Source organism: Neolamprologus brichardi, chromosome 7, assembly GCF_056152115.1.
Source record: "Neolamprologus brichardi isolate AB-2024 chromosome 7, ASM5615211v1, whole genome shotgun sequence".
In the NCBI taxonomy this organism is placed as follows: Eukaryota; Metazoa; Chordata; class Actinopteri; order Cichliformes; family Cichlidae; genus Neolamprologus; species Neolamprologus brichardi.
Window position 1 is genome coordinate 46,229,624 of NC_142110.1, and position 23,543 is coordinate 46,253,166.

At 39.6% G+C, this 23,543-nt stretch overlaps 2 protein-coding genes across 5 annotated transcripts in view; one reads left to right on the forward strand and one right to left on the reverse strand.

Moving 5' to 3' along the window:
- The window catches only part of uhrf2 (ubiquitin like with PHD and ring finger domains 2), a 42,199-nt gene extending 28,466 nt beyond the window's left edge, over window positions 1–13,733 (forward strand). For 3 of the 4 annotated variants that reach the window (XM_087843711.1, XM_087843713.1, XM_087843714.1), the window contains 11 exons: window positions 740–926; window positions 2,987–3,110; window positions 7,617–7,724; window positions 7,847–7,951; window positions 8,050–8,156; window positions 8,409–8,571; window positions 8,879–9,016; window positions 9,124–9,367; window positions 9,603–9,754; window positions 10,027–10,125; window positions 10,962–13,733. In XM_087843711.1, coding sequence (XP_087699837.1) covers window positions 740–926; window positions 2,987–3,110; window positions 7,617–7,724; window positions 7,847–7,951; window positions 8,050–8,156; window positions 8,409–8,571; window positions 8,879–9,016; window positions 9,124–9,367; window positions 9,603–9,754; window positions 10,027–10,125; window positions 10,962–11,108 — 1,574 coding nt within the window. In that variant the 3' untranslated portion in view covers window positions 11,109–13,733. The remainder of the gene's footprint in view (window positions 1–739; window positions 927–2,986; window positions 3,111–7,616; window positions 7,725–7,846; window positions 7,952–8,049; window positions 8,157–8,408; window positions 8,572–8,878; window positions 9,017–9,123; window positions 9,368–9,602; window positions 9,755–10,026; window positions 10,126–10,961) is intronic. The other variant, XM_087843712.1, reaches the window with a different exon arrangement.
- Window positions 13,734–17,992: 4,259 nt separating this feature from the next.
- On the reverse strand, window positions 17,993–22,597 carry oaz1b (ornithine decarboxylase antizyme 1b). The gene is given in 6 exon segments (XM_035906955.2): window positions 17,993–19,059; window positions 19,183–19,268; window positions 19,638–19,810; window positions 19,914–20,000; window positions 20,002–20,053; window positions 22,395–22,597. Coding segments are annotated over 6 exon segments (654 nt in total). The 5' UTR covers window positions 22,520–22,597; the 3' UTR covers window positions 17,993–18,928.
- Window positions 22,598–23,543: the final 946 nt, after the last annotated feature.

Here is a 23,543-nt window from a genome sequence, read left to right on the forward strand (position 1 = left end):
CTTGGTTTCAGTGGTAATGAACCATTTTTTACCTTGAAAGGGAACATTCTGTGTTTCTGGTTTGTTGCACTTTTTTTTTTTTCAGGTTTCACGCACAGCGATCAGTTAGCAAGTGTTTGCAGACAGCCTCTGTGCAGAACCCTCTTTGTGACCGATTTCACCCACCGACAGTTAGAAAACTCTTACCAGCCAGCCAAGAAATACATACATATTTTTCGACCAGAGGTTGCCAGGTGATTGCTGACTGTGTGATTGATGCCCAACTCGTCTTATAACAGTGCAGCCCATCCTTCTTGTTTTCAGTCTGCTTCGATAGCACAGTTGGCATAAAAAAACGTCCCAGAAAACAAATCCTCGTTTGGGAAATTAGCAGATATCAAGCTGAAACACTAATAGCTGTTATTCAAGATAAATGAATGTATCATTGATTTGAACATGTGACAAATACACATTATAGATGGGTTAGTTGAACAAAATTAAGTCTGCCAACTTAAGACTGAAGAGTAAATTATGTCTGTGTGTGGATTGACCTAGCATTTGAAATATTAAATAAAAACAGTTGGGAATAAGTTGCCCTAATAACCATAATGCAGAAAATCATGTATCTCATGCTTAACATGTCCCCTTGCAGTGCTCCTACAAAACCTACGCCTGCCAATCCTTTGTCGTTATGTAGTGCAGGAATACCATGATATTATCATTCTGTTCATACATGTGTTTGCATTTATGAATGCTGCAGGAAAGAGCGGTCCGGAGTGTAAGCACTGCAAGGCCGACCCTGACGCAGAGTGCCGTTTCTGCTCCTGCTGCGTGTGCGGGGGGAAGCAGGACGCTCACATGCAGCTGCTGTGTGATGAGTGCAACATGGCGTTCCACATCTACTGCCTCAACCCACCGCTGGCCACCATCCCAGATGACGAGGACTGGTGAGAGAGAGCGCCGCTCGACATTTTGCTGCGAGATTTTGAGCCTCGCAGTCATTTAACCAGGAAAAAGCTGATGAGTGCTGTTTAAATGTGGGCTGAAATGTATTAGTGTAGTAATTAAGCGGTGATTGAGGGTAAAATCAATATATAGTAATGAAACCATGCACTCACAGGTGGGAGTTAATCTAATCTTTGAAAGACTTTCTGCCAAACAGATCTCCACGCCTTCTTGGCATCATTTTCTAAAACGGCGCAAAGCTTCATTATCTTGTGTTCTGGGTTTTGTCTGTTTCTCCCACAGTATTGCAAAGAAGTCAGAGATTATTGGAAAAACAGTTCAGGTACTGATTGTATCTGGTACGGAGTGAAGATAATACTAATGGCTCTGAAAATAAACATTTTTAATTTTTTGTCAGTGTGGGAATTTAGAAAAAAAGCTTAAGAAAGATTAAATCATGGAAATTCTTAATAATTAAGGTTTACAAAGAGCTCGGGTAAGGCCTGCTTTGAGAACAGCTCGGCCTGCTTTTCTGTTGTTCTTTGTATAAGTAAACAACCAAAAAAAACAAGACCCCTTCATCTATTGTTTTTTGTCTGGTTTTTTTTTTTTTTTTTACTTTTTGATGCATTTTCGTAACGTCCACAAAAATTTCATTCTTTTATGTTATGTTTCCTAAACTTAAAAAAACTTGTAGATCAGGGATGTCAAACGCATTTTACATTATGGGCCACATACAGTTCACTTGGATGTTTGTAGGTCAGATCAGTGATTAGATCAGATCCCTGAGATACCACAATATAAGAAAGAAAAGTGCAATTTCAACAATATATCTGTTTTTATACATGATAAAGAAATGCTGCTTTAGTTAATGAAAGAAATGTCAGTATGACTCTTGTGCTTAAATTGTAAGAAATAAAATATGTAAAAAAAATTTATAACTGGAAAAAGATCTGGTAGCCATTGCTTATTGACCGTTCTGTAGTTATGAAACATGAACTTTGTGTTAAATAACAGAAAATGTCCCCTTTTTTGTGTGTGTGGACCCATTGTTTAAAAAAACAAAAAAATCAGAATTTTTTTCATTATTAGCACTTTTTTTTTTAAAATTTTACATGACTGTCAAATTCTGTTCATATAAATCAGGGCTCTCTCTCTCATTTTAGATCCCGGGGAGCATAAAGGCTAATTTGATCTTAAATTGGCTGGGCCACTAAATCTATGGGATTTAAGTCCTTAAAAAAAAACCACCCCAAAATTGTTGCTTTTTCTTTTAGTGTAAAACTGTTCAAGGAAATTTTGTTTGCATATCATGAACTACTTATTATGTCTGTTTTTTTTTTTTTTTGTTCTCTACATTACGAAGCAGTGCTGCTGTTGTAAATCAAAGAAACCCATTAGTACTGCTTCTTGGGCTCACACTTTGAGAAATTAAGTACTGGCAGCTCATTATCCAGACATTTTCTCATAATTAGAAAACAGAAATTATGTTGTTGTTTTTTTTCTGTAGGAGGAAGAAATACTAACAGTACATTTAAAAAAAACACCTCAAGTCAGATAATCAGCCAATAGTAGCTATTTGTGGATATACTGGTATTAATATTTATAGCAGCTGATCAATTATTATTTTATAAGTAAAGAAGAGGCGGGACATATATTTTTTAACTATGTTGTAAGTGTTGATGATGCATACTTTCCTCATCAGAGGGCACAGTTTCCATGTTGGCAACACTTGTTGAAGCTGATCAAAGCAGAGTTGGGCAGAATGTGAATGTGTAAACCACGCATATATCATAAAATAATATAAATGACAAATGTTATGAAAATCTAAGTTTCGCGTGTCTGAAAGACAAAAATATCGGCGGATATATCACAATTTTAAAATCCCCAAATATTGGTGTTGCTATCCGTCTTAAAACTCCCATATATGTTAAGTTGTAACATTGTTGCTGCAGTTTTTTGATTTTACAAAGCCAGCCAATGGCCAGAGTAGAGGCATTTGTAGGCTGGCCTAAAATTTTAGGAAGCACTGACGGAAATTGTTTCCTTCTTATTTTGCCAGGTACTGTCCAACCTGTAAGAATGACACCAGTGAGGTTGTCAAGGCAGGCGAGAAGCTTAAAGCCAGCAAGAAGAAAGCCAAAATGCCTTCTGCAACCACCGAGAGTCAAAGAGACTGGGGAAAGGTGAGACCCAAGGGCACCCTAAGGCACACATACAGCAAACGTGGACAGACAGCTGCTCTGTAAGAATGAAAGCGAATTTCAATAGAAAGCTGGAGGGAAGAGTTCATATTGTCCTGAAGAAGCAAAGGCCATGTAGACAAATACAAATAAAACAATAACAAAGCAGTTTTTTTTCTCGAAGGGCTTATGTCTGTTTTATTATCAAAACACTAAAAAGTGCTTCACTCCATCATATTGGCTATGAGAGACAGAAGAGGCGTTTTACATCTCAAAAATCGAATAACCAGATTACCGAAGGAACTAACGGTGAACATTTATGCTTCCAGTGTAGTACATTTTATAATGGAAACAGTATATTTACATAGAAATGTTCATAATGTTTTAACATGACTTACTTTAATGTTTGTTTCCTTACAGTTCATTTCTGTTGTGAGTTTGATAGTTTGTTTAGTCTGAAAAAAAAATTAGTTTTAGTTTAGTAGCTTCGGTGTTAGCTTTCATTTTTTATTCATTATTATAATAGCTGTGATCTTTGTCATAAGTGAGATAGAAGAAATTAACAAAGCAAAACACTTTAGACACTCTGAGTTTCTGTAAGCATGTGCATGAAAGTCTCCCCAGACTAAAATTAAATATATTTACAGTATAGTTTTGTTGTTTTACGTAGTTTTGTGCAGTAGTTTTCATGTTTTTAAGGTGAAGCTTTTATTTTTGTTTTAGTGAGACACAATTGTTTTTTCTTCACACCGTTTCAGTTTAATGACCTTACGACAAACTGCTATAAGAAGAAAGCTCAGGCCATGCAAGCAAACATCATTGTATTTCATTCACTTTATCCAAGCTGCCTTTTCTTCAGTTTACTTCTTACATGTTTGCTGTCAGTTATTGTCTGTTGTGTATGTTGCATTATGTTTGATCAGCTTGTTTCAAATTAAGTTTTCACATAACAGACATACTCCATTTATAAGGCTTTATTGAACGTCTTATACATGTGGCTCCATGGTGTTGTGGTTAACACAATCACCTTACACACCAAAGATTCCTGGTTTGAGACCCACACATAGCCTCAGTGGGGCTCACAAGCTAGCTTACACAGTGCTGTTCCTACGCCTGGATAAATGGGAGCATTTCATCGGGAAGAACATCCGGTGTAAAATCTGTGCCAAGTCAAACATGTAGATCCATCTGCTGGGGGAGACCCCTTGGGATAAAAGGGAATAGCCAAAAGTAGCCTTTTAATAAGCAGTAGATATAATGTATTATAAGTGATAGGTTTGTAGCTTGAACCTATTCGCTGGAACGTTGAAGACAACACAGCAAAGCAAGACACGAAGTAGGCAAAGTTCTTCATGTTTCTCGTGCACGGGAGAGAACCGGACAAACGCCGTTCCTTCGCTTGACCCCAGTTGCTCTCGTCCGCTCCCCCGTAACACTGCTCTTTTATTGAGGTTATATGAATATGCATAGGTTCATTAACATACGACGTCTACAGACAAACAAAGAGTACCTTGCCTGTGTGTGTGTGTGTGTGTGTGTGTGTGGGGTCAGAGTGTGACCCCATAAATGACTTCCCTAAACCATCTAAACAAAAGGCACTTAGCCTAAAACAGATATAGCTACATTAATCCTACCATAAAACAATAAAACAAGGTACGACCTCTTCCCATGCTCCCAGGATGTAGGTGTGGATTCCAGAACACTCTGGAATGCACACCAAGCCTTTGCAGCCTGCTAAAGATCACACATCCTATCACTACACAATTAATTAAACACCTCTACCAATCTAAAACTAATTATAAAACTCTAAGCATATATAAGTAGATATTTCTAAGCATAAATGACAATCAACATTACAAAACCTAACAATAAGTTAAGCATTTATTAAGCTTTATACTGCCATCCCAAAGTGACTTTATAAATTCAGTCTTTCAGTCACAATATACTGATTTTTGTCTCTAATATTGAATTTAAAATTTATTGTCATGTCAAAAACAGGCAGATGATAATACTGTAAATGGCCAAGCGGTCTAAACAGACATGATTGGTTTCACTTGAAAGTTTATCACAGCTTTTTCACTATTAGCAACAACTACACTGCAGCGTGGTTACACACTTTACAGCTGAGTAAATAAAGGTTACTGCTGCTAAAGGCATTCATTTTGATGCTACTGTGGTTACTCCTCTCTTACACCAAAAGCCTCACACTCCACACCAAACCCGCTAAGTTGGAGTGAGTCACTGATGCAATAGTCACACTCTTCAAAGATGGGGACCGGGTCTGCCACCACTCACGGTCAGCTACCGTCTTCAAAGCAACTTCGATGCAAAGCAGCAATGAAATGACAATAACATGGTGTCAGGCAATTTTGAATGGGGTTAAATTGGCAATTACACGCAATCTGTGATAATGTGATTAGTAACTGAGATAAACTGGTGAAAATTTCAAGTCTGTTACTGTCAACATACACAGAACTGTGCATTAAGCAGAAATTCACATTCATTATTTACATTCTGAGACTCTCTCAGACTGTGTGTTGGCAGTCTGTCCTTGTGTAGAAATTACAATTACTTGTAAACCTTCGCAGATCTGTGTGAGAGTGATTTTAGTCAATCCAACAGAATAGAAATTCAATCCAATCACAGAGCAGACACTGACTTTTTAGTAGTGGCAAGGAGGTCTTATTTCTACTCTGGTGTGACTGAGCACAGGTGCAGATACGCTGTGGTTACCTTACAGACGGCAAACTGTTGAACGTTTAATCCTCAATCCTAATTAACGATCTGTTTGTTTTTTGCCGCTGCTCCTCCACACTCTGTGATTTGCCGGTGCTCTGAGCTAACGCTAGCTGTTCTCTGGCTGGTCTGATGAGTCACTGCAGTTTGGTGCACTGCATATATCAGCGACATTTGTTCGTGTCTTTGTGTCTTTTTTTTTAATATTTGCCTATTAGTCAGTTGTTATTAGTCAATTATTAGTATTTTTGGATGCCTTAATGTCCTGGTTTATAATGCCACTTTGTCAAACGTGTTGATTCACAAAACACTTCAATAAATAAAGTGAAGGATGAAATTATGAATTTGACTGAAATTTGCCTTCTTTTTTTTTTTTTACAATATGGCCAATTGAGTTGTATATAGTTAACTTGCACATTAGTATATATGCACAAATTTGGCTTCATAGTTATTGATAATCTGCTTTACTATATTTTTGCTTATTTTTTTTAATGCAGTAAACCAACTAACCAGAACTACATGTATAATATCTAAAATATCATATTAATTTATCATATGTCAGCTAAAACTAGCATTTTGATTAAAAAGTTTGCACATTCTGGTGCATTAACCATTACAGAAACATTAAAAAAAAATATTTTTTTTGGTAATTACCAGTACTGTTAAATTTAGGGCAGCTGTGGCACAAACCTTACACTATGTGAAAGTCTAATAAATTTGTTAAGTGCTGTGGATATATAAATATGTATGAGCAGAATATGTAATTATATATTGTCTGTGAAGGTTCTCAGTCATCCAGGTCATTGTAGTCAAAGGAGCTTGCAAATTATAATATTCCGAGCAGCGTTTGGTAGCTGCGGCTCAAGTGAAGGACAAAAAGTTAGCAGTGATGCTCTGTGCTATAGATTTATTTTTCAAATCACACCGCATTGCTTCACAATTTAATCTAAAACGGAACAGAACAAAAAATGGCACCATTGTGTAAATGAGAGGTCAAAAAAAAAGTGAAGTGTCAGACATCATTTTCTCATCACAGGCTAGACGATCGCCTATTGATGTGTTCTTGATTATGAAGGGTTTTGATTATTATAATGAGTGTGAACTTGCTCCATTCACCTTTTCAAGGTGTTAGAAGGTCGCATTTAAACTTCCTACTTGGCAAAACAACAACTGCATCCTTGTATCTGCTGAAACAGAAAATGAGACAGGGAGACTTCTCCCGCTCACTTAGTTGCTTATTTAATTTGAATCTCTTCTAAGCATGCTGTTAAATATTTTCCTCAAAATCCCCTCAGACTCTTCTCATGGCCTGTTTCCATCCTGGCCTTGCTGTCTCTCTGACGCTCTGCTCCGCGGTGTGTGTAATGTGAACAATGCCATTAAGCATGACTTAGCCACTTTCCTGGAACTGCCAGTGGAAAATAACTCCTTTCTTTACCAGAATGCTCCCTTTCTCGGTGGACTAATTGAAAACAGCCTGGCTTGTGTGTTTGGGCACATTTATGCGCCCTGAGTCATGCAGCATTTATACTAGACTTTTCTTATTAACACGATTTTAGAACCCTTAAAATAAAACGCTTTTCCTCGCAAAAGCTGTCCTGCATATGCTACCTAAATGGGATCCTGATCGCTGTTAAAATAGAACTGCTGATTAAGCTACTGTACATTTGATATTTGCATGACCGCTGTGCTAAACGAATGCAATATAAAGGCATTTGTGCTCATTTTGGTATTTTTTGTGCACATCTTTGTTCTTTCTTCATATAATTGCAGGGTATGGCCTGTGTGGGGCGTACTAAAGAATGCACTATTGTTCCTTCAAACCACTATGGACCCATTCCTGGTGTTCCTGTTGGTACCACTTGGAAGTTTAGAGTTCAGGTTAGCTGGCGTTATTGTTTTTTTTTTTTAACATTGCATGATAATCAGATATATTTTGAACATTTAAAGAAAATCATGCCTCACTCTGCACTTCTGTTTCTCCTTCCGTGTATCCCCCTCAGGTGAGCGAGGCAGGGGTTCACAGGCCACATGTCGGCGGCATCCACGGGCGCAGTAACGATGGCTCCTATTCGCTGGTGCTGGCTGGAGGCTTTGAAGATGAAGTGGTGGGTCCTATAATGTTTCTCTCCCCGTGCTAGTTTATTGTGAATCTTGCACGTTTGCCTGCTGTTCGTGATGTTATTTTTACTGTGATCTGTGGTAGGACCGGGGAGACGAGTTCACCTACACGGGCAGCGGGGGTCGTGACCTCTCAGGAAACAAACGGATCGGAGAGCACTCTTTTGACCAGACGCTGACTCACATGAACAGGTGGGGCACTTGGTTGTTTCTGATGTCCATGCTTCTTAATATGAAAGCTGCCTCGCTTCAGGTTTATTTGCTTTAATTTCTTGATTTAAATAACAACATGAAGTATAGCCTTCACATTCATTGTCTCGATTTTAAATTAGTAAATAAATCCTTATTTCTGTACTGAAAAAAGGATTTCTCAACCATTAAGCCATCATTTCTTTTAATTCTCACTTTTAATAAAGATAATTCTGTTTTGCCCGACCCCTCCAGGGCACTGGCCTTAAACTGCGATGCACCTCTGAATGACAAAGACGGAGCAGAGTCCAGGAACTGGCGAGCAGGAAAACCTGTACGAGTGGTCCGCAGCTCCAAAGGTCGCCGCATTAGCAAGTATGCTCCCGAAGAAGGAAACCGCTACGATGGCATTTACAAGGTATCGCCAAATCTTGTCCACCAGAAAGACATCTTCTTACTGCAAGCAGCACTGCATAAAATACAGTGTTGATATAGAGTGCAGGTTGTGTACAAACTTACAGAATGATTGAAGTTTTAAAAGCTCCCTTTGAAGCTATATGGGATCCTATTACAGCCGTGTTTCTATAACTAACACTGCGCTTCTAAATCTTCATCTTCTTCTGTCTTAGAAACCGTTTGTCACCAGTCTTAAGTCAGAGCTGCTTCAAAACTTCAGTTCACTTTTTTTTTGAATGAAATTTGCTGTGGTTGATGGCGGCTCGTAGGTGGTAAAGTACTGGCCAGAGATCGGGAAGTGTGGTTACTTGGTGTGGAGGTACCTGCTGAGACGAGATGATCAGGAGCCAGCGCCTTGGACCCCTGAAGGTGTGGAGAGGATCAAGAAACTGGGCCTTGCTGTTCAGGTTAGATATGTGTCTTAAATTAGGCATGTGTGCCTCTGTTGGTGCACTTCATCTCCACTTTTCAAAATTAGGTTCAACCTTCTTTGTCTCTCCCTGTGTGTCTGCAGTACCCCCCAGGCTACTTGGCGGCCATGGCCAACAAATCAAAGAAGGAGGCTTGTGCTCGACCCGGTCGGGGCGGCCGCAGTAAGCACTATCCCGGGAGGGGGCGGCCACGGAGGCAACGCAAGATTAAGGAGAAAGAGGAGAACGATGACAAGGAGGAGGAGGAGGACGACGAGCATCCAGTGGCCAATGTGGAAGAGGAGTCTCCACAAAGTAATGGAGTGCAGAAGACAACAAGAGATAGTGGTGGGTGCTTTTAGAAGCTCAAAGCAGGTCAGACAAGGTATTGTGAGACGAGGACAGGTGAGACCAGTGTGATCACTGAAACTGTTTTGAAGATGGGAAATGAATATTTAAAAGCACAAACTCCACTAGGATATTTTTTTTACCTAGCCATACACCACTGTAAATATAATTTTTTTTTTTTTTAGTCTCCGAGGATAGATCCTTCTGTTTCTGAAGTCTTAGTTTGTTTTCTCAGCAGAGTCAAAACCGGTGGAAGAGCCTCCTTCTAAACGGGTGAAGATAGAGGAAACTTTCCAACTGTCAGAGCAGCAGCAGCAGTTGATCCAAGAGGATACAGCCAACAAGAAACTCTGGGATGAAGCCATGGAGCACCTTAAAGAGGGACCGGTATAAAATTTAGTATACCACAATACACATCTCTGGTTTATGTTTATAAAAAATGTTAAGTATCTCACACAGCAACTCGCTTCATGTGCTTTAAATAATCAATCTTCTCGATGTAAGAAGATTTACTGACTGATTTTGAGCCTGTCTGTTGCTGTTGCTTTAAAAGTAAAGCAGGTTAAAAAGGCAGCAACATCGCCATACTTTAAAATTGCTACAACTTTAGTGTGTTTGTTTCTTTCCCACGTTCATTCCTTTGACGTTTCTTTTTGAAGAATTTCCTTCGCAAGATGGAGCAGATCTTCATGTGTGTGTGCTGCCAGGAGTTGGCCTTCCAGCCCATCACCACCGTCTGCTCACACAATGTTTGCAAGGTATAGGATTTTTTTTCTAACTATTATGTAGACATGCTGCGGTTATTGTTTGTTGATTATTATTTCATTTTGACTTTGTTTCACTAGGTTTCCACATTAGGTGTGCTTGTTTCAGTTTAGCTTTTTATTGTTTGAAATGTTTAGTTTGTATAAGTCTCAGTGTTTTAATCTTTTTAAGTATTATGCCAGAGGGAATGATTTTAGCAAGTACGTCAGTACAAGTATAAACATGTTGATCAAAGCTTCATCGGACTTCAAGTATTAAACAAATACTTAAAATAAGAAAATTTTACCTATATTTTATATTGTATATTTTAGTTTTTTGCCCACATTCACAAAATCACATATTACTTTTAATATTTTTCAAGAATCTAGTTTATTACTTTATTATTTTTGTTAAAAATGTTTTTTTTTTTCACATTTTGTTTCAGTTTTTTGTTTGTGATGCCCATTATATATGGTGTTTTAGGGTGCGTGAAAGCAAAAAAAAGTTAGTTTTAGCCTGTTGTTAGGTGGTTGCCAGGCAACTTGATAGCATAATATGTCACGCACAATTGAAGTCTTGCGAATATAAATTAGATTTTATTGTTAAGAAATAAAAATGTTTGATGCAGTGTGTTATAGGTGCATAATTTTAAAAAACAGTTTATTTAAGCCTGTTGCTCTGTGGTTGCTTGGCAACATGATCACATCAGAATATATGATGAGGATGAGAACCTTCAGGGGCTCAGGTGTACATGTGTACTAAGTTTGCTTAGTCAGCTCCTGATTGTGTAGGGGGAGAACAAACACACAGTCTTCATGTATTACAGTAACGTTCACCCTTCTCTTCACAGACCTGTCTCCAACGGTCGTTTCGGGCAAAGGTGTACACCTGCCCCGCCTGCCGCCACGACTTGGGCAAGGACTACGTTATGACCCAAAACAAGACGCTTCAGATGCTGCTCGACCAGTTCTTTCCCGGCTACAGCAAGGGCCGATGAGGTCGAAATCACGTTTATAAGTAGGATACACGCACATAAGCACCCATTCTGTGCACCCTCGTATACTGTCAAGTACCTAGAGCTCCACTTTAAAATGCATTGCACACTCATAATGTACTTACCCACGGGCTAATGTATATTGCATATACAGCCATTTATGTATACAATCATTCATACACAAACAACCTCAGTAGGGACTGACCTCATCTGTTGAACTTGGACTGTCTCCATCTGCATCACCAGCCTGAAAAATCAACCGAGGACATTTTTTAAAACTTCCTGCCACACGAACGCACACGAAAACCAATGCACAAAAAAAAAAGAGTCCCCAAACTCACGCTCACACTGGCCATCTCAACAGTTTTTCCCTTTCCACCGTGTTGTCCACCGGTTCAATTAATTGCGTTATGCCGTCAGAGTGCAAATTCTCCCCCGGCAACATCACGAGCTCAGCAGTTAAGAGTTTAGTTTCCTGCCACCCTGTTTGCATTTTGTGTACCATGCATGCAGCTTTACACCAAAGCACTGAGCCAATCGGAGCCGTTTCTGAGCTGGCTAATAAAAAGTGGCCGGTGCTAAGAGGCGGCGGAGGTGAGTAGGTCGTTTGACTGAGAGGGTGCCCACAGAGTTGATCTGTTGTTAACGTGCATTTATAATGAAATGAAGCACACTATGTCTTATTCCCATGAAGCACTTTATTACCGACATGTGGAGCAGGCTTGTTTTGTAGGTTAATCAGGAGCAAGTGCTAACATCCTGCTCCTCATGTCACTTGGAATAATGCCATTGCTTTGCCTTGAGCTAACGGGAATAGCAGATGTCTCACCAGGGGTAACTTTCCTTGTATTGGCAGGGAACACAAATTGGCAACTGCATCCAGTTTGTTTAGAGTGCTGGAAAATTTATGGTTCCAACAAAGCTGCAAATTTTACATACTGATGAGACGCACCAGTGAGTCCCCTCTTTACGTTTTACGTGGAGTCAGAAAAGCCATTTGCTTTAATAAAGACACAAGGCCACAGGGCCGATTATGGGCAAGGATTGCAGGAGTGTTCTGGTGTTTTTCAACAAATGCTTTGATGTAACAGGAATAAAAGACTAAAGAGTTTTTAGATGCACTTCTGTTTCAGTGACTGGTGTCCCTGCACTCAAGAAGGCCTTCACATAAAGCTGGTTGGTCTTTATTGTTCATCTGCTGCTGTTCTACCTGTTAGTTAATGGTTGGTGGAGAGCTCTGGAGGTGTCCAGCATGATGTTATTCTCTATTTTGGAAAACTACTTTTTTAAAATGCTTTTTTTAAATTAAAAAAAAAAGATTTTTTTTTAATATATATATTTAGCGACCCATCCCTGATGTTAAACTAGACTACTAAAAGCACTTGGAGTGCACTGCATAAATCATTAGCTTCTTTGAGTTTGAGACACTATAACAATACCTAGTCCAGGATACTACTGATACTCAAAAATATTCTTACTTATAAGTTGTTTGGGTTTTTTTCTTTCTTTCAGTGTTTGACCATAAATCACATTAATCCCCAATTGTTATTGAACTACTTGTTCTTTATTTGTATGTTTGGCTGCATAGTAACACGTGGTAACAGTCCTGTCATCACCTGTTGGACCCAAACACAGCACATCCTCACCCCCATGTTCACTTACCTTGTGTTATTTTTTTCTGCTGTTGCCTTTCATCAGATATTGAGACATTGAATTCAGAAGCCTCTGTGCCCTCTGACAGTATCATACTTTAAAAAGGTGTTGCTTTAATTGTGAGCGCGGAAGGCAAATTCGCACCTCTTTCGAGTGCTGATATGGTACTTTAAAATGTCCAGGGTTGGCAGGTCTGATAGCAGCTTTAACAAACGCCTCACGGAGAGCAGCAGCGGCGCAGTCTCGGACAGAGGTCACCTGGAGCGCTGACGTTCGGTTCGTGCATCCGAGTCGGCTTTGTGGGAAAAATGTAGCCCTTAAGGTGCAAAAGCGTCCGAGGCACAGACGTGTTTTGCGTGAAGCTGAGACGAGGACAGCCTCAGCTTTTTTCTTTTTTTCTTTTTTTTTAAACTCTGCTGACATTCAGATCAGAGGTGAACACTGTCTTCTTGTCTGACCCCTCCCCTCCCCCTCGAACCTCCCCCTTCATTGGCAGGCTGTTTGTTTGTGGTGATGTCCTTGTTTCTGCTCAATCCTTCAGGATTTTCTTTTTTTTGTTGGGTTTTTTTTTTTTGTTTATTTTTTTTCTCTTTTTTTATTAACATGCAAGTACAGATGCTACTATGGTCTTTAAAGCTAACTGTGATGTGCATTACTTCCACTGTTGCTTAATATTGTTCAGATTTATTTCTTCTTGCATTGACTGGCAAGCTGATACCCCTCCTTTCTTTCTCTGGCGTGACCTTTGCTTCCTCCTCCTCTCACTCCACTGTCTCCTGCCCTCCGTGAACCTACAGTACTAACAACTTTTAGACGTCTTGTGGACGCTTGGCTTCAGTGCTGTGTTGTTTTTTGTTTATTTTGTTTCGTTTTTTTATTGCACTCTGTTGAAGAGAAAAAATTTTTAAGAAGTCACATTTGATTTTCCTAGAATGCTTACTATTATCTGTGTCTGCACACCTTTTTTTTTTTTTTTTTTTTTTTTTTACTCAGCCATTTTAGTTGCTTCTGTTTTAATCATTAGTCATTTTTTTTTATGTTGGCGACTTCAAACATTTGCAGCAAACGCCAGTCTGAGGAGTTTTATTGCTTCATATTGTGATCTGAAATTTTATACATGTCATGATATTACTTGATATGTACCTATTAAATATTTGGATTCAAGAAAGCAATGTTTTGTAATAGTATTTTTTTTTTTGTATTAACAAGGTAGGATAAACACAGTGTAAACTTCATCCTATTCTTTTTCAAGCTCTTCTTTTTACTGCTTATAATGTATTTTGTTATTATAGTTAGATTTATATATTCAAAATAAAACAGTCAGTAAATCCATCTGACTGTTTTACAGGTAACACAAATATCCAATCAGTCTCCTTGTTGAGGTCAGAGGAAAATGGCCAAATTGCTTTGAGCTGAAGACTCGAAGCTCAACAGTAACTCAAATAATTAGTCATTACAACCAAGGTAAGGAGACCAGCATCTCTGAATGCATGTCGAACCTTGAAGCAGATGAGCTACAGCAGCAGAAAAGTGACAGCAGGTGCCGTTCCTGTCAGGTAAGAACAGGAAACTGAGGGTACAGTTCACACATGCTCACCAAAATTGGAAAAATGTTTCAGGTCGGATGATTTTCTATCTCTGCTGCGACAGACGGTAGGGTCAGAAATGTTCAGTAACTAAATAAAAGTATGGATCTATTCTGCTTTTGTGTAAACAGTTCAGGCTGGTGGTGATGATGTAATGAATTGGGGGATATTTTCTCAGCTTTGGGCCCCTTAGTATCAGCTCGAGTCAGTTCAGTTTTGTTTTTATAGCACCAAATCACAACAACAGTCTCAAGGTGCTTTCTATTATAAGGCAGAATCTCTACAATAATACAGAGAAAACTCCAAGAATCAGATGAACTCCTTTGAACAAGCACTTGGTGACAGCGGGAAAGAAAAACTCCCTTTTAACAGGAAGAAAGCTCCAGCAGAACCAGGCTCAGGGAGGGGCGGCTGTCTGGCGTGACCTGTTGGGGCTGAGGAAAGGAGGACTGGACAACAGACGCACTGTGGAAGAGAGCCGGAGATTAATAATAACTAATGATTAAATGCAGAGTGGTGTGTAAACACATAAGCTGAGCCTCGTTTAAACACCACAGCATTTCCGAGTACTCTTACTGGCCGTGCCCATCATTTTATGACCACAGTGTACCCACTGTCTGATGGCTGCTCTCAGCAGGATCATAGTTTCTTAAACATTACAGTGAAATTTCCTCTACAGTCATAAGATCTCAATGCATATGAGCACCTTTGGGATGTGAGGGATTGGGAGATCTTTGATACAGAGAATTAAAACAGTTCTGAAGCCAAAGGGAGTCCATTACTGTACATAATAAAGTGGCAAGTGAGTGTAAATCCCATGACTCTCAATAGATGTCTTGACAACCGAATGTATTTAATTATTTAACAATGTAGGGCACCAATAGAGGAAATTACTGGTTTCCTGTCAAATTTAAGATTATACTAGAGTTCAAAAGCTCTAATACAGATAAGACTTGAAATTTCACTACAGCATTTCATACTTGATACAATTCCAATTAATGCAAGCTACCCTTAGGAAGACTGGCCATCTGAAAATTAGCACCTACTCCCATTTGAGCCATTTTTGCCACATTTCAGGGGTCAAAATGTAGTTTAGTCATTTCTGATTTTAGAAATGTTGGCTGTGATCACTTAATAGGTCTTCATCAAAATTGTGCTTGTCAGTTTATGGGCAATAAATGTGAATTGGGATTGATTGTCAGCTGGATGAGGTACTATGTCACCTGGTTATTCTTTTTCTTTTTTCCAGAATAAAATCTGAAAAGGCAGTCTTGTCTTTGCCATATTGAAAAGGAATTATGTTACTTAAATCAACACTTCATCACCATTTTCTACTGTTAACAAGAAACGGGAAAAAGAGATGATTTAAGCTTTGTGTCTACAAATTTTTAGCACTAAATCTTTAAGTTTGCCTTTAAGTGATGGTTTGGTCCAGATCTGAGCGAGGGCATCACTGAGCTCCTGGACAGTCTAGAGGTACTGCCTGGTGCGTCAGGTGGACCAAAACATAACCTCCCAGATGTGTTCTGTTGGGTTTAGGTCAGGTGAGTGTGGGGGCCAGTCAACGGTATCTGTTCTTTTATCCTCTGGGAACTGCCTGCATAATCTCACCACATGAGAGCGATCATTGTCGTGCATCAGGAGGAACCCAGGACACACTGTACTGGCAGGGACTGGCAGTGAGTCCAAGGATATCATCCTGATGCCTAGGGACAGTCAGGGTGCCATTGCCTAACCTGTAGAGGTCTGTTTGTCCCTCCATGGATAGGCCCCCACAGGCCATCACTGACCCACCACCAAACTGGTCATGCTGAACAATGTTACAGGCGGCATAACGTTTTCCACAGCTTCTGCAGACACGTTCACACTTATCAAATGTGCTCAGGGTGAACCTGCACTCATCAGTGAAAAGCACATGGCACCAGTGATGGAACTGCCAATTCTGGTATTCTATGGCAAATCCCAATCCGACTCCGCGGTGCCGGGCAGTGAGCACAGGGCCCACTAGAACTGTTTCACACCAGTTGTGTGCTGGTGGTCATTTTATGGGGCTCTGGCTTTGCTTGTCCTGTTGTTCCTTGTATAAAGGGGCAGATAGCAGTACTGCTGATGGGTTCAGGGCCTTCTACAGCCCCATCTAGCTCTTCTCGAGTAACTGGCTGATTCCTGGAATCTGCTCCATGATCTTGAGACTGTGCTGGGAGACAGCAAACCAATCTGCACATATTATTGTGCCATCCTGGAGGACTACGACTATATGTGCAACATCTGTAGGGTCAGTATCACCTCATGCCACCAGTAGTGATACTGACCCTAGTCAAATGCAAAATATGTGGGGAAAAAGATGAAGAGTGTGAGTAGCTTCCACCTGTAAAATGATTCCTGTTTTGGAGGTTGTCTCATTGTTGGCCCTTTAGTGCACCTGTAGTTAACTTCATTAACCCTAAAGCGGCTGAATCTGATTAAGAACCAGCAGACCAGATCAATATCCTACAAGTTTAATTGACTTGATGCTGTACTCTGACTAAAACGTTTTTAATTTTTTAGCAGTATATATTTTACAATTTGCCATTAAAAACAGATTACACCTTTGTAGAAATTTTATTCTATAGTACTGAAAGGATTTGTAAATGCAAACATTTACATATTCCATTAGTTTGTCTCGTTCACAACTAAGGGTCATAAATGACAAGAATTTTTTTATCCATACCTTTTATACATGCATTCAGAAAAACAATGGGAGGCCTGCAGGGTCCTGTTTTTGCACTTCAAGTAGAGGCACACAAATAAAGAGAATTAAAGTAAAATATCCAACAATAAAATACATTACAGACCACAAACCTGAGATTACAGGTATGATAATGTTAATCAAGAGCAGTGCAATCACCTGTGGGTATACCATGGGAGTCCATGGCCTTGAAGCTAATTTTAGTAAACCACACACTGTGAACACTTATTAACATGCAAATGGTTCCTCTGCAAGGTAACAGAGAGTACACACGTGTGAGTCAACCCAAGTTCATCACACCATCTTACTGAAATGAAGGTGTGACGGAAATAAAGGCGAGAAGGAAGTAACCTTCAGAAGGGTTTAGCAACTGCACGTCTCACACGTGCAATTGCTAAACTTTAAAATTACTGTTGACTAAGATTAAAACTCAGACAGAAAGTGCATCATTACAGGGTTACAGAAGAAATGCGCAATTGAGTATAATAATTGTCATAGGAAACTTAGGCACATTAAAATCAGATACATAATAGAAACCCAACTTATGAAACGCAAACTACTTGAAGGCCGTTCTACCAAATTGTAAGGAAAACCTGATCTGTGGAGCCATCTAAAAGGGGCTAAAAATCATATCGAGTGCCGTGGAGCCTCCTGGTGGTACAAGTGTATTTCACAGTCTCAATGTCTTCCCCACTGCATATATATTTGTGCGGAGCAGCACAAATCGCATTATGATGTAGCCTAGTTTTAACGTGACGAGGTCAAACAAAGGTATGCGATATTTAAAATGTACAGAAACATTAAAGCATCACCCACAATCATATTTGGCATAAAAATTAACTACAAAATAAAGCTGCTAAAACTCAAGACACCACAGCTGAATTTGAAAGCATTGGATAAACAAATACAAAGGCCAATGATCAGTTTTGTTGTTTTATTATCACAGAAGCACAACAGGTACCACTATGCAGGTGAACAACAAATTCAATACTATCATGAAAATAAAATAGTTAAAAAGGAATGCTTATCTGAGAAAAAGAAAAATCCAAACATCACATCCTTCAAAAACAAACTTTTACAATATTGTCAGATATACATGGCAGAAAGAAGCAAAAGCACTTTGGATTATTCACTTTCCTTTTTGCGTTTTGTACCAATATGCTCCATAAGATGTTTAACTTGAAACTGAAGCACTTACATCAGACACATGCAGTAGCTTTCATCTTTTTTCGCTCCACTTCTACTTGAAATGGATTCATTATCCAGCTCTGAAGTACCAATTATCATGAGTGTGGCTCAAAAGTTTCCAAATCCACAATATTACCAGAAGGATATTGGTGCTGGAAAATGAAACTGGTCCTGCTGAAAGGTTTTTTTTTTTTTTTTAAATCAATTCAGAGGGGGGTGGATATAGAGATATGGGGAGAAGTTTAATGTATTTTTTTTAGCCAATCAAAAGAAAGCTGGAGTACCCGAGTGTAAACCTGATGACTTTTTTTGTTGTACATTCAACAAAAGACTGCTCCAACTCAATTGTGAAAGGAAATAAAGACTTGAACCTAAAAGCCATGACAACTGCAATAAGTCAAAAAAGAAAATCCCTCTTTTTAAAACGACTAAATGGAAAACACTATGAAAAAAAACATAAAAACCCTCAAAGGATAAATGCTGAAAACAGAAGACACACAGCTTACAATTTATTCCCTTAAACACAAAAAGCATGGGGAGGTGAGTACTTGCATACAGAGCTACAGCCCAGGGTTTAACACAGTATGTGAGTAAGCTGCGGCTGAATGGGGAAACCATACAATAGTAAGGAAAACAAAAGACGTAAGCAGGGGAGGTTGTCCGGCGGGCTACTCCTCGTCAGAGGAGTCCCTGTCAAAGTTGTAGGCCATGAAGAAAACGTCGGGTCGAGGTGGGACGAGGGCATGGCCCGGTTTCACAATCTCAAAGCCCAGGAAACTGAAGGTACGCACCAGTTTAGCTGGAATGAGAAGGTGGACACATTACAATGATTGAAAATACATAAGTCCAAATTAACATTGTCTTACAGGGTGGACACAGAGTCAAATAGGTGAGAAAAAAAAAAGAAGCTGTTGGCACATACCACGATCATCTCTGTTCTTGTAAAAGCAGACAAACACGCTAACGACTTTCAGATGTTCTTCGGCATACTCCAAGAGAGCTGCGAAACTGCAGGGAGAACAGAGGGCAGCTTAGCTTAGAAAATGGAAAACAAGCCTGCAAGAAGCACGCTCAACCACAATTGACTCTCTCCCTGAATCTGGAGCTTATCCTCAGAGGATTAGATGCGTTTTCCTGATTTCTGTATACGCTGTGCTTTTGGCTTCGCCTGCTATGTTTCATGGTCAGCAAAAATGTGATTTTACAACAGATGAAAGTTTAAAGCGTGCAAAAGCGTCAGGGTCCAATCATAATCATAAAATGCACACACCAAATATTCCAACTTTAATTGCTTGTGACTGCTCATGAGGCAGCTCACATCTGCCACCCTGGAGATCTGCAGGTATTTTCTGCATATTGCTGCTAATCAGGCCTCACCTCTCCTTGCTGCCATCAGGAAGAGGGTCCAGAGGTATCTCCACGTAGAGTGCACTGCTGCTTAGGACAGCATCCCACTGTATTGTCTTGGTAACGGTAGGACGACTTTGGAAGTGGAGTATCCCAGGGCGACCATTCCCTGGCGGTTCCTCCGTTACAGTCAACTTTCGATCCTGGAATTTAGAAACACCACGCGTGAAAACAGCAGTCTGTGACATCACATTATTATATTAACCCCTGAAAACACTGCACAAAGTGGCATTTCTTCCAACTTACTGAGTAGAGCAGTCGAGCTGAAGGAGTGTGATCCCGTGTGCCATTCCCTCGCCCACCTGGGATCTTCAGGGGTGGGAGAGGGGCATCAGGAGCACCACAGAGGCCCCGGGCCGCGGGTACTACTACAGTGCAGGGACAGGCTGCAGGCAGAGCAGACAAAGAAAATGTAGTCACACAAACTGCACCCTTACTTTGTGAGGCATCTTTCGTGCAAGTACAGGCACATACATGTCACAGGACTGCAGAAAAATACATACTCGGCCTGTGTGTTCAAAGAAGAGGAGCAGAAATTCATTTCCTGTAATTTTTTTTTTCTTTGAGGATTTTGTGAAGCATTTCACATTGTGCGCTACTGAAAACGACCTGCAGGCTCTTATTCCTACCAATGAATTATAGAGGATGTTTATGGCACACAGCGGAGCCAACAAAACCCCGATGGGTCACATGCAACTGTTTTGTTTGAACTGTGAAGCAGCTGCTGTGTCTACACCTTAACACCCTAGGCTACGGATAACCCAAACCACTGTTGCACTGGGGACACTCATCTCAAAGGAAGTTCTTGTTCTTACAGTGTTTGATCACACTGATATGCTGTTTTTTTTTTTTTAAATATTGTGAAGTTTAATTATCTGAAAAACAAACACAAGATTAGAAATTATGCTTACCAAAAAGGTTTTGACAAACTAAACTAGCAAAGGCTACAAACAAACACCAGCAGGTCTGGTCTTTTAAATAATTTACAGTTTCAGTTCCCACAACAATGGCACTATGTTTACAAAGCATCTGAAGGAGCCAGCACACCAAAACAGAAGGATGAGGTGGGAGGCAAACAGCCACAAGCGTTTGCTTTTAAAAGTGCAAACGTGGATTTGTACTCTCAAGCTCCAGTTTGAGTGTGGTTAATTCACCTAGTTTAAATTAACAGCTTAACACAGTCAAACGGCCAAATCCACAAACTAAACCTTTACGTGCTGTGATGCAAACTCATATATTAACACCATCTTGTGGTGTGGTACACTGACAGGTCAAAGTTCTTTGAGAACAAAGCATTGATCAAAGTAGTCTTTTTGTTATAGATGATGGTGTAACATGACTGCCTATCAATACAATAACTTAGTGATCACATAGTAAGCTGAGCCTGATTACTTTTCACAATATTGATTAAATCATCTGCTCTTTATTATTTGTTCCCCCAATTAAATAGCACTTTTCTACTGACTTTGAACACAGTAAGGGCTTTCCTATAACAAGCACCTTTGTCTAGCTCACACTACAATACAGGCACCATGGGAAACTGGTGTTTGGGATCTTGCCCAAGGACACTTCAACATGTAAGACTAGAGGATCAGAGGGCTGACCTCCTGACCTTGTGGCTAAACTTAAATCTGATGTTAGATAAAGCACTGCTTTATTCACGCTCTACTCTGCTTAGTGTGAATACAAAAGCAGCATCACATCCACACAATTAAGGAGCAGGAATTGAAGAAATACTAAGGAAATTCTGACTCTTTTACTTTTAAAAAAAAAAGTAAAAGAACAATCTCAAATTGAGAGAGTGATTAGCCAAAAGGAACGATTTAATAAGAATTTTAAATATTTCAGAGATATTTCAGTAGTACGTACAGTAGCTGTGACATAAATTAATACTCTAATGACTACTTAATAGAACTTCTATCCTATTTTTTGTCTGTCATTTAGAAATTTGACACCAAATGATAAAAACCACCCCAAAAAGTCTTCAGTATTGAGCGTCCTCTTCGGTTACAGTGTTATACGTTTGCGCATTTATAATGGTACGTCCATCATTGTGTACAGTAATCTTCTCACGTCACCTTCAGTAAAATGGCAGTTGCGTAATAATTTACCGAGTCAGCTCACGATGGCAAAGTCAGCAAAACGTGTTCACCTTTTTTAAAATCAGTCTAGTGGTATCATACCTCTCGCCTCAGTCCTTTATTTATCTGGGGCCACCAAATGTTTACGGGAACAGCGGGACTAGCGTTGTTTCCCTGTTTCAATGCGCACAGCCCGATATGAGGCGAGTTTTAAGCATTAACAATGTCACACGACAGCTGCCGTATAAAGATCTGCTGTTGTCGGCACGTATTTCACAATATGATGTATTAAATTGCGTATTTTCTTTTTACTTTCTTTGATAAAACGATTAACTGTTAAATGCTGCCTACTTGCTAACTGCAGTGACGCAACTCAAGTTCAACGACGTCTGCGGCTAACGTTAACTAATGCTGGTTAAACTGCTTCTCGGGGTCACACAACAAGCCTACGTACTTTCAATATGAGAGTTTTTAAAAGAATATTAAAAACACGACAGACAAAAAAGTGTGACCTAAAGGGTACTTGATGATACTGCGTTTTACTTAAATGCTATTTACTTCCGCTTTTCTGGTGGGCCGCTAGCTTAGCCACCCCTCCCCCCACATCGCGATTAGCTGTTAGCTTAGTCGAGGTGATGGTACTTACTTCCCAATCATGTCACAAATACCGCTACTCAAATTCGCCATGGTAGTAAGAGGCTGCGTTTTTCCTTCTTTCTCGCGAGCAAAGCAATGACTGTTTAGGATCCGCTGGAGGTTGGATTTTACCATCCGGCCTCGGGTAGAGACACGACGGGCTGACTGCTCTCTGCTGCGCTCCACTCGGTAGTGAACGTTCACGGAGATGAGAGCTGGTTAAAAAAAAAAAAGAAAGTCAAGCGACACAAAACGACACAAAATACCACTTCCTATTTTCAAAATAGTTGCGAGGACGTTGCGTCTTATGCAACACATTATTTACATGATATTTTTCTTTTAGCATTTAGAAAAACACTTTATTACATGTTCTTCTTATTTACAAAATAAACGAAACTGATCTGGACTAAGATTACATTGCTGCCCGCAACAATGAGAAAGTCGAAATAAATTATTTCTAATATAACAATAACCTAGTATTCTAGCAATACATCAGTGATTTCTGTCTTAATAACTATATGTCATAAATGTACTTTATTCTCTGTATATTTTATTCATTTCAAATTAAAAATATTAACGGGGACTATTATTGTGAAAGAGGAAAACGCATGAAAACAGCTATGCCTATTTAGAGCTAACTTTACATTACCAAGCTAATGCTAACAGTGTTAAAAATGCTAACGGAAAAGATATTTTAGGGCGCTAATGTAGAATCTTACATTTACCAATATCTGAGAAAACTGACTCTCCCTGATATGTGACTGGAAAATAGTAAATGTGATCTATGACAATGTCTCCTCGAAGCATAGAAACATTTATTTAAAACGGCGATTTTTTCTGTTTATATTCTTTAGCTTGTTTTATGCTAGCACACACCAGTAGAGGGGGGGTTGTGTTTACTGGGCCCGGAGGCACCTAGAGAAAAAAACTTAGAACAAAGGACTGTATATGAGGCCTATATGGTATCTGAACTCGTATTTTCCACAGTATTTGGCTGCATTGCTAAAAGAAGTTCATGTGTATGCGTTTGAACAAGTAAAAGATGCCACACTATGACCTGCAGTTTTTCCCTGATTGTATTTTCTTAGAGTATGCCCGTGTGACGTTTATCTGGGTGGTTTCACTTAAAATTTAACTGGTTATAAAGGTTTTCAGATGT